At 36.2% G+C, this 17,054-nt stretch overlaps 1 protein-coding gene across 2 annotated transcripts in view; it reads right to left on the bottom strand.

Annotated features, from left to right (window-relative positions):
* The window catches only part of MYPN (myopalladin), an 82,868-nt gene extending 65,814 nt beyond the window's left edge, over positions 1–17,054 (bottom strand). The window contains exons 1-3 of one of the 2 annotated variants that reach the window (XM_082673195.1): positions 17,034–17,054; positions 13,166–13,454; positions 4,033–4,935 (exon numbers count right to left, since the gene is read on the bottom strand). In XM_082673195.1, coding sequence (XP_082529321.1) covers positions 4,033–4,934 — 902 coding nt within the window. In that variant the 5' untranslated portion in view covers position 4,935; positions 13,166–13,454; positions 17,034–17,054. Of the gene's footprint in view, positions 1–4,032; positions 4,936–13,165; positions 13,555–17,033 lie in introns of those variants that run through there. The other variant, XM_082673194.1, reaches the window with a different exon arrangement.

The raw sequence follows: 17,054 nt of genomic DNA, 5'->3' as shown, positions 1-17,054 counted from the left end.
AAAAAAAGAAAAAAAAGTGCATGTGTGTATGAACTATGTATTGGGGTCATGTAACAGATTTACTGTGGGGAGAAAAACGGGAGGAGGAATAACTGCCAAAAGAAGGTTGGAAAACCCTGGCCCAGTCTAGCACAGCTAGAAGTTAGTTCCAAGTGTTACCTGTATTTATAGTCCCTTTGTAATGCCAGAGATAGTGTCCAAGTTTCCCAGTGTCCAGGGCATTCCTTGGAATGTCTCCAGTTCCACTACCCTCTCATTTGACCTTCAATCCTGCATTTTGACTGTCTACTGGATATGGTCCCTCCATCTCCTCAGACTCAAATCATCCACCTCCAGTTTCTCAGACCTTGACAGTGACCCCAGAGTCCTCTCAGGTACCCAGCTTCAAACTCATCCTTCCTATCTAGTCGGTCACCAAGTTCGGCTTGGTTTCTTTTATTCTAAATATTGCTCTCTCACGTCTTTTCTCTGCTTTTGCACTACCCCTACCCTGGTCTGATCAGAGCATCTGATGCCTGGAATACCCTTCACAGCTTCCTAAGTGGCCTCATGGCTCCATTCTTTTGGGGTCTAACTCATTCTTCCAGACTACTTAAATTCTCCCTTTCATCTTAGTATGTCCTTATACACAACCTTAAATGTTTTCCACTTGCTTTTGAAACCACTTCTGAACTATTCTACTTTGCTTTCAAGGCTTTTCGAAATCATCTGGCTCCACTGTTTTCCAGTTAGTTCAGTCTTCTCACTGTCATCTAAAGATATTATTACTATTCCAGCATCTGTACTTATGTAAACATGTTGAATTGACCTGGCCTAAAAGGACCTGTCCCTCTGCCTACCTCTTCTGTCTTTTCTCTCATCTTTCCTCACCTGTTATCCCATGTTCGTCACATAGCCAAGTACTTGCAGTTCCCTGGAAACATTCGTCTCTAGGCCTTTCCCCTTGCTTTCCTCTTCCACCCTTAGTTTTCTCAACTAAAGTGGCACCTCCAGCATTAATGTTTCCTTCATCCTGCACTTCAGGCAAAATATCACATCTTCCTTTGAGCTGCCATTGCATCCTATTCATACTTCTGTTACAGCCCTTATTACACAGTATTGCAATGTTTTGGTTATATGTCTGTCTGATTCCTCTATTAGACTGTGAGCTGCCCTCTTAGAAGAGTTTTAGACTTGGTTTCAAAACAAGGTCCCTGACCTCCAATAGCTCCCAATTGTTTTGTACCATCAATGAGTCACTTTAGTAACTCAGTAGGTATTTGTTGAATGCATAAATGAGTTAAATTTCTACCTAACTTCTTCTTACTCTTCAAGGTTCAACTAAAATCCCCTTATGTCTCTGAAGTCTCCTTTGACCTTTCTAGTCCTCCAGCCCTTCTCTGAAGTCTGATAGTCTTACGGTTGTCCTATAAAAATTAGGATGATTTCTTTTTGTTATCATTATTTTTTTTATTGGCGTATAGTTGATTTACAATGTTGTGTTAGTTTCTCCTGTATAGCAAAGTGAATCACTTGTACATATATCCACTCTTTTTTAGATTCTTTTCCCATGTAGGTCATTACAGAGTAGAGTTAGGATGATTTCTTTAACTGGATTGCAAGTTCCTTGAGAGCAGGGACACATTTATACTGTCTCTGTCATTGCACTGGTCACAGTGCTGAGTTTAGAGCAAAAGCTCAATACATACTTGCTTTGTGATTAGAGTTATATAAGTTCTGTACTTAGGAAAATAATGACAGCTAATAGTCTATTTGGAAAACCCTAAGTTTTTTCTTAATATGATTACTGTCATGAAATGCAGAAAATAGTGAGTACATATTAATTTCCTGCCACCAAAACAGTGGTTGGGATACAGGCATGAATTCTATCACTGAAGAAATGCTCTCCAGGTAAAAACTAGTATTGCTACATGGAAGTTGTGTATATTTCTTTCACTTTTAAATTTGTAAATATTTAATTGGTTGACTAAATGGTTTCTGAGTGACCACCAGGTTACTTTGGTTTTCAAGGAATGGGTATTTTGTAATTCTTCCTGGGTAATTTTTCTCACGGGAGCACTGAAGTCTTTTTTGTATCTGAGATTGTCATGGTCGAGAATGGGGAGGATGAGTCTTGAATGATCTGGTCTAATTTTTTTGAAAGAGTCCAGTCTATGACCAGAAACTAGTGGAATGGATAGGATTAATCTAAGTAAGTTGTATGTGTGCCGTAACTTGAGTGCTTACCAGCTTACTTAGACTGACCAGATGCCACTGAGTGGTATACATCGTAGTGCTATGATGACTTCTTGCCAACATTACTGACCAGAGTTCCAGGGAGTGTCATCAGGCTTGCACAGAGTAGAAGGGTAGACACTGCCCTGTGTCGTGCAGTTCCAACCCTTTGCCACATCTTAGTGCAACTGTATCACTCCTGATTTAAATCTAAGTTGAGTTTCTTGTTTTCCTGTTTCTTTATGCATTAGTTTACTCCTAACTTAGTGACTACTATATTATGCATAACTACTACAGGCTAGAAGCCATGCTTGGTGCTCAAGATCCAAAGGTAAAACAATAGAACCCCTGCCCTCAAGGAGGCCAGTTGGATAACTAAATAGTAAAATGTATACGCCATTGTAGAAATAATATTTAATATTGCCTTATGTTGACTCTGAAAAGCACAATTCAATATATGAATATGTTTTTATACTAAAATCCCTTTAATCAATAGGAATACATAATTAAAGATATTATTAATACTAGTGCTATTATTACCCTATAATATGAATATTTTGCAAAGAGAAGATGAGGCCCTGCTTACATAACTAGAATAAATGTTAAATAGTATTCTAGTAGTAATTAGGTGGTTAGGGAGGCAAAGTAACTCTTATAGGACTCTAAATACCAGTAATTCTCTATAAAAGTAATATATTTCCAGCACATTATTCATATACTATTACATTATAATACAAGAGGTAGCAAATGTCACCCTGGGGGTTAAGGCTGGATCCAGATTTTGTGGGGCCTGAAGCTCATAAAAGTGTAAAGACCTCTTAAAAAAATATAAAATTAGAACACAAAATTAGATGCAGCCTGTGCACATGAAGAGCCTTGAAGCTTAGCTTTACTTACTTCACAGAAAAGCTGATGGTAGACACATAAAAGATGAATATCCCTTCTACTCATCAGTCATATTAGGGAAAGACTTTGGCATTAGGGAGAAGAGTGCTCATTAAGTGGATATCAAAAATTATATAATAAATACAATACATGTAAAATAAATCTTTAAGTTGATCTTTGTCACAGCCTTATTCTACCTTTATTCTATCAGACTTTATTATTTGGTTTCTTTTTAATTAAAAAAATACCACAGGTATTCATTAAGTATAGGTCATAAATACTTTGTTTTTTAAGCTACAGGCTGTAGATCTGTGCTAATGCTTGTTCATTAGCCACATGTGGTATTGGGCACTTGAAATGTGGCCAGTGCATCTGAGGAACTGAATTTTTAATTGTGTTCAATTTTAATTAATTTAAATGTAAAAGCCGATACTCAGTTCAGTTCTTACAGAACTTTTAAGTATGTTTGGAACAACTTGGGTCTTACAGTCTACTTTTTCAACTACATTTTTTTGAAATCTAAATGCACGTTAAGTATCTCCTAGGAAAATTTAACATCCAAACTGAGATGTGCTGTTAAGTGCAGAATTCACCTTGAGTTTTGAAGCCCCGGTGACAAAAGGAATGTAAAATATCCTACTAATAATTTTTATATTGATTACATGTTGAAATGGTAATATTTTTAATATATTGGTTAAATTATATATTTTTAAAAATTAATTTCACCCAGCTCTTTTTATTTTTAAAAAATGTGATGACTAGAAAATGGTAAATTGAATGTATGTCTAATATTACACTTCTATTAAGACAGTGTTGCTTTAAACTCTGACTCAAAGTATATAATTTTTGAAACCACATACGTGAAAGATAAAATGAGGAGGATCACAGTAGATGGAAAGTAATTACCAAACATTACTAATGGGACATTTTTACCTTACTTCAGGTGGTGGAATTCCTACCACTATGCAATCCAACTGTACTCTGGTTCCTTCTGGAACTTCTCTGCTCCGTAACTTTTGAGTGAACCGGGGAGGTTGCCCCAGAGGTTCTTCATAGTACAAAGACGAAGGAGAAGACCCTGGGGTGGTGTCTCCCCCATCTGCCTCACTGGCAGCCTGCTCAGCTTCGCACCTCTTGGCTTCCTGCTGTTCAAGGGCATGGTTCACTTCATTATCCCTGGTATCTGCAGGGATAGGGATGGGAACAGAAGATCTTTCTCTTCCTTCTGATAGATCTGAGAAACTGGAGCTGTTTTCCTGCATAACTTTGCTTTGAGATTCCAGTTTATTCTTGTGGTTTTTGCAGGCACGAGGTCTAATCCTTTTGGAGCTGTGGGCTTTGAAAAGGGATGACAGCTCTTCAATGAAATCGGCAGCCTTATTTAAGAATACTTTTTTGGACTGGGTTTCAGAACTATACTGTGGCCTTTTTGCCTCCTGGAGGCTCTCTTTAGAGTTGGTAGGACTTCGAGAGTTATCCTGGCAGAAGTTAGGGTCCAAACTTGATTTAGGTGAGTGTTTCATCTGATCAGAAGAAAAACATCTTCTAGCATGGGCTTCATCTGCTTTCTCCAAAGGGTCGTGATTGATGGCCAGTCTTGCCAGATTGACACTTTCATCTAATTCTTCTTGGCTCAGAAAGGCTGAAAGATCTGGAAGGTCATCTTGGCCTCCTCCACCTTCAGCAGCTCCAGAAGGACTGCCAAAATGGAAAGAGTTGGAGGAAGGCTCTGCTCGACTCCTCTCATTGTTTCCCTGATGTCTAGTTTCAGCTAAATAGCTCTCTCTTAGAAGCTGAGATATGGAAGTAGAAGCTTCTAGGCTGTCGTCTTGCATGCTGTCACAAAATAACAATAATAACAAAAAGTTTGGATCATTTCTACAGAATAACAAGTCTATGTTTATTACAGCATGATAGATGCTTAAGAACTTAAATCTGAAAGTAAAAATTGCCTAGTTTTGATACTTTCACAAAATTTAAAGACTTAAAGATGATTATTCTCATATTGTAAAATGGAGAGGAACTGAATGAGGTTTCCCTGAAATTGGAAATAAAAGCATGGTGATTATCACTTTATTAAATTCTTTAAATACAAGTTCAATTTTGAAAGCTATGCTATAACTATAGAGATATTAAATATAGTTTCTAAACATAATTTTGATAATATCTGTAAAGGGTTTTTAGTTTTAAAGTGCTTTCATACACGGAAAGTTTTCTCTCCATCCTCTCCCCCTTACCCTGAATGTAATAAAATAACAGAAATTAAAAGATGTTGACAATATAATCTCATCTAGTTACTGAAAATATAAACTTGATCTAGCTCATGAAAATAAATAGTGCTTTTATTTTATGACTAGAGACAAGTTGTTTAAATTCAGTGTTGATTTTAGGCTCAGTGTGCTCTTGAAAACTATAATGATTTAGCTTTTTCAAATAAGGTATAATTAATTTCTACAGAGGTGTGAGTTAGAGCATAGGTTTTTAAAAAATCTCTTAAATTAACATTGGTGAAGAGGGGATATGGAAGACAGGGAAGTGGGGTGCAAGACAGGACACTTTTCACTGTATACCCTTTTCTTAATTTTAAATTGTAATTATACGAGTATATTCTAATCAGTTATATATTAACATAAATTATATGGGTATATTTATTCAAAAATAAATAATTCGTAAAGTCTTATAAAAATAGTACAATAACTTGTTCAAAGTCCCTTGGACTAGAAATTTTGGTAATGCAAACTACTTTCATATTATTAATGTTATACCCATTTATTCACTCACACATTTACTAGAAGGATAGCAAGCTTGTAACCCATAGGCTGTTACTCCTCTCTCGCCTCCTTAAGAGATGCAGCTAACTGATTACAGTATTCTTCCCATTGACCTTCACTTATTTAACTCTCCAGTCCCTCAGCCACCACCAGCCACTCAGAGATGGTAATGGAGATGAAGACTATCTATCATTCTTGGCTACTGTGTGCCTTGTGCTTGGAAGATGGAGAGGAAAGTAATCTCCTAAATATTGTCTGGCTTGAACATTCTATGACAAAATTTATTTCAGTTAATTTTTCTTCTTTCTTTTATATGACAGCCTCATATCATAAATAAAAATATTTGTAAGATCACAAAATATTACAAATAGGGCTTCCTAGGGACTGCCCTAGTTCTCAAAGTTTTAGAGTGCTATCTAAAACTAACCTCTAAACTGACAAGGTAGGCAGTCACCTTGAGAGGACAATTAAAGATGGCTAAAAGGATCACCTGCAGCAAAATGTTTTTTCATATGCTTCCATAGCCTGAGATTAACACTACTGGAGCCGCTTGTTTGGATGAGCTTTATTGTGCCTTAAATAAAGATTAATTGAAAATGCAATGGGGTTGGAAGGGTGCAAAGATTTCTCTACAAAGATATTCATCATAGTATGGATGATAATATTAAAAAATTGAAACCGGGCTTCCCTGGTGGCGCAGTGGTTGAGAGTCCGCCTGCTGATGCAGGGGACGTGGGTTCGTGCCCCGGCCCGGGAAGATCCCACATGCCGTGGAGCGGCTGGGCCCGCGAGCCATGGCCACTGAGCCTGCGCGTCTGGAGCCTGTGCTTCGCAACAGGAGAGACCACAACAGTGAGAGGCCCCGCGTACCGTAAAAAAAAAAAAAAAAAAAAAAATTGGAACCATGTCCAATAAGAAATTAGTTAAATTATGATATGCTCATTAAATAGAACTATATGGCTATTTTAAATTTTGAAGCACAGTGAATGATATACAAAATAGTATATGAAAATGTAATTGAGATCCCAGCTGAAAACTTGCCTCTTTGTGCATTAACTTTGTAGAGGAACAGTTAAAGGTATTGAAATAAGGTACAAAATGCTATTTGAAAATGTAATTAATATACTGATTGAAAATCCTTTCCATTTGTAAATCAACTGTCCCATTAACCAAGTTTGAGTTTCTGTATATATTTAAATGTGAGGGGGGAAATTCAGTGCTTTATAAATCAGGATGGTCTTCTCTCTATTAGTTAGACATCACTGTATATTGTGTTTTAATGTAACTTTGTCTCTAGCTCTTTAAGATGGCTTTTATCTCGAGGCAACATGGAGTGAACATTGGCTTTGGAATCAGATAAATCTGTTTTCAAATTCTGGCTTCACCTCCTAGCAGTTGTGTGACTTTGAGAAAATTACTTAACAACTTCCAAAAAGTTTATATGTATGGTGAAAATGGAGAAGAAAATACACATATAAGTAATCACTTCTCTCTACAACTATTTCTTTGTTGTTATTTTTTAAAGAAAAGGAGCCAATGTCACTTCCCTGGCGGTCTAGTGGTTAAGATTCTGTGCTTCCACTACAGGGGGCGCCGTTCGATCCTTGGTTGGGGAATTAAGATCTCACATGCCCTGCGGTGCGGCCAAAAAAAAAAAAAAAAAGGAGGTGTAAATGTGTGCCTGTTCTGATGCTTATAGTCATGAGAAATTATTATAACAAAAATTTCAAGCATTCAAAATTAAGGATTTCTTTAATGTTTGAATTTAACAATTGTTACCTAACACTTTGGAGTTAGATGGATCTGGTTCAAATCCTAGTTCTGACAGTTCCTAGCTGTATAAACTCGAGAAAGTTACTTAACCTCTGTAAGCCTCTGCTTGTTTGTAAAACAGGGGTAATAACAGTAGCCATTTCATAAGTTGAAGGGTGATTAATGTGCTTGACATCTAGTAAATGTTCAATATATGATAGTTACTATTATTTATTATTATTTAACAACTGTGGCCACATACCATGATAAGAAGTAGAAGTAGAACTAGTGATGTGACTTGATCCAAGGACACACTTTGAAAAGAAACTGAACTTGAATTTGTAGTTAATTCAGCGTATCTGTATTCTATGAAATATGCATAGTCTCATGAACAAACTATGCTGCCTTCAGATCTTTGTACATACCCTCTTGCTCAGGCTGCTCCCTTTCTCCACCTCTTTTCACTATCTTAGTGGGCCAAGTCATATACAATCTTCAGTTCTTAGCTGAGAGTTGGCCCTGGGATTTCTTCTTTTTTCTGGGTTGGGTACCTCTCCACTATGCTGCCAAAATTCACTGTCCTAACCCCGAAACACAGCACTTATTACGATGCATATTTGCCTATTTACTTTTCTGTCTACCTCATTTTGTTTCGTACACCCTCATCTCTGTACACACACAGCACACAGAAGGTGGTCAGAAAGTATCTGTTGAATTCTTTTGTTCATTAGAATTTCCTACTAAATCTATGGTTGTTTATCTTCTTTTAAAGTTTCAGGCTAAAGTAAGACAGATAAATAGAAATCATATTTACAAAGGAACCTTACAGACACAAAGAAAAAATATAAACTGGTAAAAGCAGTAATAACTTCAAAGTGACTTTCAAATAAAAATTTCTTTATGGTGGATAAAATAACTGGAATTATGCTTTGTTTTCATACCAGAAGGATCAAAGAACATCTGATTATCATAAAAAACCTGGGTTTGAATCCCAGCTCCAACACTAAATAACTTTGCTATCTTGAGCAAGTCACTTAATGCATCTGAATCTCAATTATCCTCATCTATCAAATGGTATAATAACAATTCCATCTCAGATGGTTCTCAGGTGGAAATGCATGTGTAAATTGTTAAACTGATAAATATTACCTAAAATAGGAAATATGAAAATTTATTACTTTCTCTTTCAAGCATTAATTTTAAAACTATCTGTTATAAAATTTATAGTTTTAAAAAACCCAAGAGCTACTATGGATAACCCAGCTTTCATTTATTCATCCAATAAATATTAATTGAGCATTTACTATGTGCCAGGCACCCTTCTAGGCCCTGAGGATTCATCAGTGAACAACAGACAAAGTCCTTGCCCTCATGGAGTTGACATTCTAGTAGGGAAGATATAAATGTTAAGAAGAAAAATAAAGTAGGGCAAGGGACTGGAGAATGATGAGGTAGAGAAGAAGGTGTGCTACTGACATTTTGGCTAGGAATGTCAGGCAAAGCTTCTCATGCAGTGGAGAAGTTAGCCATGTGACCACCTGGGAGGAAGAAGTAAGTGTCAAGGCCAAGGGAGGTGAATGTTTGGTGTGTCCAAGTCAAGCCCAGTGGGCCAGGAGGTGAGTGAGAAAGAAGAGTGGAAGGCTAGAGCATGTAAGATCTTTCAGACCATGGGAAAGACTCTGAGTTTTACTAAATGTGTGAATGGGAAACCATTTTAAAGTTTTTTGAAGCAGATGACATGGTTTTGAGAAAGTTCAATTGTGGCTGCTATGCAAAGAATGCAAGAGATGATGCTGGTTTGGATCAATGAGTAGTATTAGAGGAAGATGGTGAGAAATGGTCAGATTTGAGATATCTTTTGAAAATAGAGCCAGTATGATTTAATGATGGATTGAAAGTAGGGTACAAGAGAAAGACCAGAGTCAAGAGTGACTCCAGTATTTATGGCCTAAGCAACTAGGTGAGTGGTGGAATTATTTACTGGGATGAGGCAGGAGCAAGTTTTAGGAAGGGTTCTCTTAAACATTTCATTTGACAAATGTCAAAGTTCTCTTAGACATTTCAACTGGTGTGTTCAGGTGACATTGGACATTGCTTCCTTCTTTCTGTTTATTATAAATTGAAACAGATATTACACTGCTTTCAAACTAAGAATGAATAAATGCCATTGAAAACAGATTGTGCTTTTGATGAAATGGTCTTAGATTTGAAATGAGGCAGTTAATGTGGCATCAGGACCAACTTTAGTAGATCATGTAAACTAATTTAGCCACATAGGATGCTTATTGAATGCTCTTCACTTTCTTTTGCCAAATATCTATATTTTTTCCCTACGAATTTTGGTGAAAAGAGGTTCTGACCTAAGAACTTGCTGAAAATGTTAAGAGTCTCGTTTACAAAAACAAAACTTAATGCTGATACCTTTGGGCATATTTCTCAAGTCATGTTAACACTATTCTTCTGTAGGTTCTGAGAAGACCTTGTTGGAAATAACATGAGTTATAAACTCATCTTTTGCTTATAATATGAACATTTAAATCGGGGCATTGACCAGAGAATTGGCAAAACCTAATATGAAGTAACTTGGATTAAAACATGAATACTGAAGTTTTCTGGCTATGAAATATTCTTAGATATTAAATGAGAAAACAAATCTGGTTTCTAGGGGAACACAAAAACAGTCTAATATTTAATAGTTATTTGGCTAGAGAGCTGGAATAGGAAAAGATAGACATCTTTAATTAACTCACCTCTAAACTGAGGAACAGAACTACGCTGCTTACTTCATGGGTTTGTTTGTGAAGGAACTTTAGAAATGTAGAACACTATACAAATTTAAGGTAATCCTTTTCTGTAGGGGAGCACTAGTGCAAAGGATACCAAAACCAGAGCCCAAAGTTAGTATTTAATCTGAAATATAGCAAATAAATAGTATAGAAGTAAATTCTATGACCCTTAAAAAAGGTAATGAAGCCAAGCAAGATGGCTTCAGGAATCTAGGATCAAAAAAAGGGTTTGGTGGTAGTCACAAAAAGGAGGTTTTATTTCACTCTCAATTCACCATTCATGATGAACTTAGCTCTTATACCGAAGTCCCAAATGAGAAAACTTTGTCAATCCCCATTAACTCAAAGATTCATTTTAAATAAGAAAAAAAATGTAAACATTTTCATCCTTCTTCAGCCTCTTAATATTTGGGTTCATTTTCTTTAGGTGTTTAAGGATTTGAAAAATGATAACTTCCCTAATTGACACATTTGCTAGATGGGGAGAGGAGCAAGTACCCCAGTTCGGCTTGTGATCTCAAGATCTAGTTCTACCTCCAGCCCTTGGTGTGAAGGCTCTGCTGGGCCTCTCTCAGACCGTGGGGTGCATTGTGACTCCAGGTGGAGGGCTATGTAGCACACAGTCTATACAGAGCTTGTCAAGGTGACTCTAGTTATACATGAGCTGTAGAAACTCTTCAGTGACTGCAGGTAAATAGTCGCACCAACTTTTGTGCCCACCAAAAATGTAACTGAAAACATGTTCTTAAATTTCTCAACACACCATTTTGTCTGTACACGGGTTGTTCCCTTTAAGCAAAAGCCCAAGGCCTTAGCAGTTTTAAAAGCTCTTTATCAGCTGTAAAGCACCATAAAAATTTAAGAAAATATTTCTGTGGTGTTTGATCCTTCTATATCTCTTAAGAGAGGAAAAGAGATAAAATCTTTTCATTTTTTTGGCTTTTTATAGGCAATAACACCATGCTACAAGCAATGCCTTTGTCAAATCTCAATGTCAATGAGGAGACTAATTATTCTGGGGTTAGCAGTCTCATTCATCTTCTATTTTAAGGTTAATGAGCTGAGTTCATTACTCCTATTGCATCCAGGAGTTAACCTAAAAAATTTAGCTGTCACCTTTTCATATACTAACATTAGTTCATTAAAGTCCTTTCACAGTGAAACCTAATTTATCTGTAGTCCCATTTCTTCAAAAATAAGTTTGAAAAACCATCTGTATGAATTCCAAAACCCTATTGGGATAAAAATTTACTGAATTTCTTGTGTCCATGAATTGTGGTTCTGAGTCCATTCCATTGAATGTGTGCCTTTGTAAGCTAGAAACTATATTCTATTATACAATAGATGTATTAGAGTCTGTAGTAGAGCCTATATTCTAAATTGTACACATATGGAACACTGGTGCTTTAATACGTTGTTAGGAGTTCCAATAGCATTAGCCATATTCTACAAGTGGGAATAGAGACAAACCTCCAGAATTTGGATAATGTCCAGCTGTTTGTTTCATACTCCATTATTATAAGATTCTCTAATGTTTATAATTTTGTGTCCCGACCAAGTAAGTACAGTGTGCATATATCTCAGATTTCATGGGATGGCCTTGATTTTAAATATTTTGATTATTGTCAAATGGTATATCAGACAGCATATCTTAATTTTTGTTTAAAAATGTTTATTATAGCTATAAGTGTAGACATTCTCAATATCCTAGAAAAGGATTATATGGATTTTATGTGAAGTTAAGAGTTATTATTAAGGAGAGACTAAAACGTTATAACGATTTTTAAATTTAGAGCTTGTAGAATTCATTTCATCATTACCAATGTGAAAGTAGTTGAATAACAATGTTTTGAGAAAGGAAACTGGTTAGCTGTTTTGTTTCTTTCAAACTGATCGATGCTAGTATCTTTAACAAGTATGAGTAAAAAAAATCTGTTGATAGGATAATAAAATTTCTTAGCACCCTTACTGTAATGTTCACTTTTTGGGAATGGAAATACAGATTAACTCATGTTTTCTTTTTCTTTGTTTATACGGTTATTAAAATATAGTTCAAGTTGTGCATCTAATTACTGCTAATAGTGCAATGTACCAAGCCAAACACTTGCCACTGACTGTCAAGTGTCTTTCTGATGCAGCTGAAAAGGGAGGGAGGGAGGGAGGGAGGGAGGGAGAGAGAGAGAGAGAGAGAGAGGGAGAGAGAGAGAGAGAAAGAGAGGGGGAGAGAAAGGAGAAAGAAAGAGCAATGTCCTTTGAGCAAGACGTTCTGCAGCTGTTGTGTACATTAATCCAGGGAGCAGATCTCCCAACACTAAATATAGAAGCATATCCTTTTACATGATAAAAAAAATGTTAAATGAAAGTCTTTAACTATGGAGTCATATTATTTTAGATTTGATTTCCTTTTAAAAGGAAATAGGCATTGCACACATATTCTCTATACAAACACCGTAATTTTAATAAATGAATGTATGGAAAATGCCAATGATAATACACATGTCACGACTTCCTCTGTTAAGATATTTTCCTTTAGGACCCGAGTAGGCTGTGATCTCTGAGGGTCTCATCAATCCCCTCCAAAATTTGACCACGTAGAAAACTTTATTTTTCACGTAATTTTGTGTCCCATCCTACGTAATTAGAAAGTTATCCTCGGTTTCACTCTAAGCAACAGTAATTAGGTCTCGGAAATATCCCTTTCCCATTGTCAGTTTCTTGTTATCAAAACATACTTGAGAACTTAAATCTGGATATTACCTTTCTTTTTTTAGTTGACCCAGATGAGGATGTCCAAACCAAGCACTCCACCGTGACGATAATTATCCAAGGAGAACTTTTAGATGAAAGCACAGGAGAAAAAGAAAATTCTTCACGTCCTTGGAAATGGAGAGTAGCCGTCCATAGAGTGAGGAGTTAACCTTAGTTTCAGTGAAGATGGCTGTTAGAAGCTGGACAACCTGTCACCACCGGAGCCAGAGCATTTGTCAGCTCACAGGTCCCAAGTTATTTTGAGCTGTATAAACCATGTGCCTGTGAAACATTCCACCTGATTGGATAGGAGAAAACTGAGCAAAGGGATTCCACAGCAGGACAGCACCTATGGGAGGTGGGGGTCAGTCAGTTTTCCTACCTATAGAATTTCACTTACAGCTAGAGGCCCAAGTTGTTTATTTATTTATGTTTGGAATTAATACTAAATTGATCATAACACATTCCATCTGTCAAATAAAATGGCATTATTTTTTGAAATATATCAAAATTCTTAATTTTTAAGAGAATTAACTTTATTTTTTTAAATAATTAATTTTATTGGAGTATAGCTGCTTTATGATGCTGTGTTAGTTTCTACTGTACAGCAAAGTGAATCAGCCATACATATACATATATCCCCTCTTTTTTTGATTTCCTTCCCATTTAGGTCACCACAGAGCACTGAGTAGAGTTCCCTGAACTACACAGAAGGTAAGAGAATTAACTTTAATTCATGGGAAATTTACTCTCATTTAATCACTGATACATTTTAGGAAATTTGGCTATGAAAAGCCAGTATGAAAGTGAGGTCCAACATTTTAAAGCTGAGGGTTTTTTTTTTTTTAACTGTTTGTCCAAAGGCTTAGAAAAAGCAGAGAAGATAACTAACATTAAAAGTTGTTAACTAGAGATCACAGGAAAAATGGAGAGGAAAAAGCCATCAGTCCGAGAATAAACCCAGTAACAAATTGGTTTGAACAAACTTTTTCAGGAAAAAAACTAATCAGATACTGTTTAAAAGTCAAAATTACTATATAATGTAACACATTATAACTCCTATTCATTTATGAGTACCTGGAATAACTTTTTTTTGTATATTATTTTGAAAAAGTCTATGCCAGATTTCTTCTTTTACACAAGCATTGCCGAACAATAAAAAAGAATCCTTAGCCAAACCAACATCTGCTCAAAAACCTACTTTGTCAAAGTATAGGCTCTTTGATATTAATTTCATATATTTTCAGAATATGAATTTGGAAAAAAAAGTTAACCCCATTATTTCAGTCTTGGTAGAAGCCTGGGTTTTGAAAATTCAGATAAATGCCATTGGTTTTTTTTTTTCTTTCTTTTAAGGGTCATTCTTGGATTTGGGTAGCATAAAATACATTGATTTAAACCTACCTTTCTTATTTTTATTTTTATTTTTTTGCGGTACGCGGACCTCTCACTGTCGTGGCCTCTCCCGTTGCGGAGCACAGGCTCCGGACGCGCAGGCTCAGTGACTATGGCTCACGGGCCCAGCCGCTCCGAGGTATGTGGGATCCTCCCAGACCAGGGCACGAACCGGTGCCTGCTGCATTGGCAGGCGGACTCTCAACCACTGCGCCACCAGGGAAGCCCATAAACCTACCTTTCTTAATTAAATCACACAATACTTGTAAAATTTCTTCCCATTCATTCAACAAATATTTATCTAATGCCTACTATGTACCAGGTACTGGGTATAAAGCAGTGCACAAAACATACCAAAATTCCTGCCCTCATGGCATTTACTAAGAGATCTTTTTACCTTTTTCAGTCACCTAGAGACTCCCTACAGTATATTGAATAGATATAAACTTTGTTTATTATGATCAAATCAGAAGCTTCACTATACCTTTTGTTAAGGAACTTTGAATTTATACAGGCAAAATGAAAAAGACTATTGAGGAAAACTTTAAAATAATCCAGACTGAAAGCACTATTACTAAGGAGGGAAGAGGGCACAAGAATAACTGAGTTATATGGATAGGTTATTTTCATTACTGCATTAATCTAGATCTTCAATGAACAGGGTTTTTTGATCTCTTACCTGTGCTGAAATTAACCTCAAGACTACTTAATTGTGTTTCTGCATTTTCTATTTAGGTAGGTGCTCCAACGATTTCTTTTTATTTAAAGAGAGGATTTTCCCCCACTATCCCTTTCAGATCTTGATGCATAATCAATATAAGTGCTGCTAAGTCTTGAGTCGGGACAGGAAAAAGTAAAACCTCCACTTCATTTAGCACAAAGATGTGCTACAATATGATTTTCCAAAGGGAAATGTCTACACACACTGTAAGTGAACATATTTCTGCTTCCTTGCAAACTGTTCCATGATAAGCCTGGTATCCTACCTTTCACCCAGGTATAGAACACTGAGGTGGAAGGAGACCCATACTGAAAGATAAACTAGAGTTGGTTGGGCAGTGAAATTAGGAATCAATAGGAAGAATTAAAATCAGTTTAAAATGCCAAAAAAAAAAAAGTTACAGAATAAAGAGACAAAGAATTTCTGAATAGCAGTAATCTTTCTTTCATTTTTACTGTAACATTTTCAAATACAGTGTACAAAAAATTTGAGCTCTTTGAAAAAAAGTTGCATATAAATATTTAAAATAAATAATATTCAGCAACTGTGGATACCTTGCTTACAGTATATCAACCTTGTATTCTAGATTCTGGTTTTTTAAAATTGGTTTCTGCTCCCAAGTAATGTAGCCCCTACCCTGCATATCATCTTAGTAATGGTATAAACATTACACCATAAACCTACTAGCTTAGATTTTACCAGAGTTTACTGGTACAAAGAATACTTTTTAAAACTTAAAAAATATATCCAACATAGTTAAAAACAAATTTCATAAGTGACAAGTAAACACAAGTTTACATGTCTTAAGCCTTCCCCATAAAGTTGAGTGGCCCATCTAACACATGTGTTTATTGTGGTTTGAACATGATCTTGTGCTTGCCTTCAGCTGTTTTCTTAATTTAGTCACTCAGTTATAGAACAGTTTACTCACATTGGGGTGATCCACAGAAATGCCAAGGAATCTGGAAGATCTATGACAGAGGAAGTCTTCACTTGGAGGATAAGCATGTGAGAATTTCTGTGCTAGTAGATTCATATAAAATTTTTGTATTTGCTATTTTTCCAGATTGCTTTAGATTTTTATTCTTTAAAAGAAATTTCTGACATATACCAAATTTTCAATGAGTTTTGCTTAAAGTTTATAGATTTATATTGAGGTGTTCCCCTCAAGTATCAGATGAAAAAACAACAATCCTCTATATCTTATTTTTAAAGAATAGAGACTTGCGGGCTTCCCTGGTGGCGCAGTGGTTGAGAGTCCGCCTGCCGATGCAGGGGACACGGGTTCGTGCCCCGGTGCGGGAAGATCCCACATGCCGCAGAGTGGCTAGGCCCGTGAGCCATGGCTGCTGGGCCTGTGCGTCCGGAGCCTGTGCTCCACAACAGGAGAGGCCACAACAGTGAGAGGCCCACGTACTGCAAAAAAAAAAAAAAAAAAAAAGAATAGAGACTTGTATTATTTTCTAACCTTTGCTAATGAGAAAAACACAGCAGAGGCAAGTTCTTGACCATCCAAAACAATGTATGTATGGTGGATTATAGAGAGTCTTAAACAAACCCCATGATACAGTGTAATTGAGAACTACAATTAAATCCTTAAGAAATGTCTTTTTCATCTCAACGGTACTGAAAACACTTGCTTAAAACTAAAAAAACTTAAAAAGCTATAAGTTCAAAACCTATTTAGTTTTAAAAACTAAAAACATCTAAACAAACTATAAACAGAATACTTATTATCCTGAAAAGTAAATTTGTGATTACCTGTCCCAGGAGAAGGACCGT

Source organism: Grampus griseus (assembly GCF_964374135.1).
Source record: "Grampus griseus genome assembly, chromosome: 16".
Lineage (NCBI taxonomy): Eukaryota > Metazoa > Chordata > Mammalia > Artiodactyla > Delphinidae > Grampus > Grampus griseus.
This window is presented reverse-complemented; position numbering and strand designations above follow the sequence as displayed.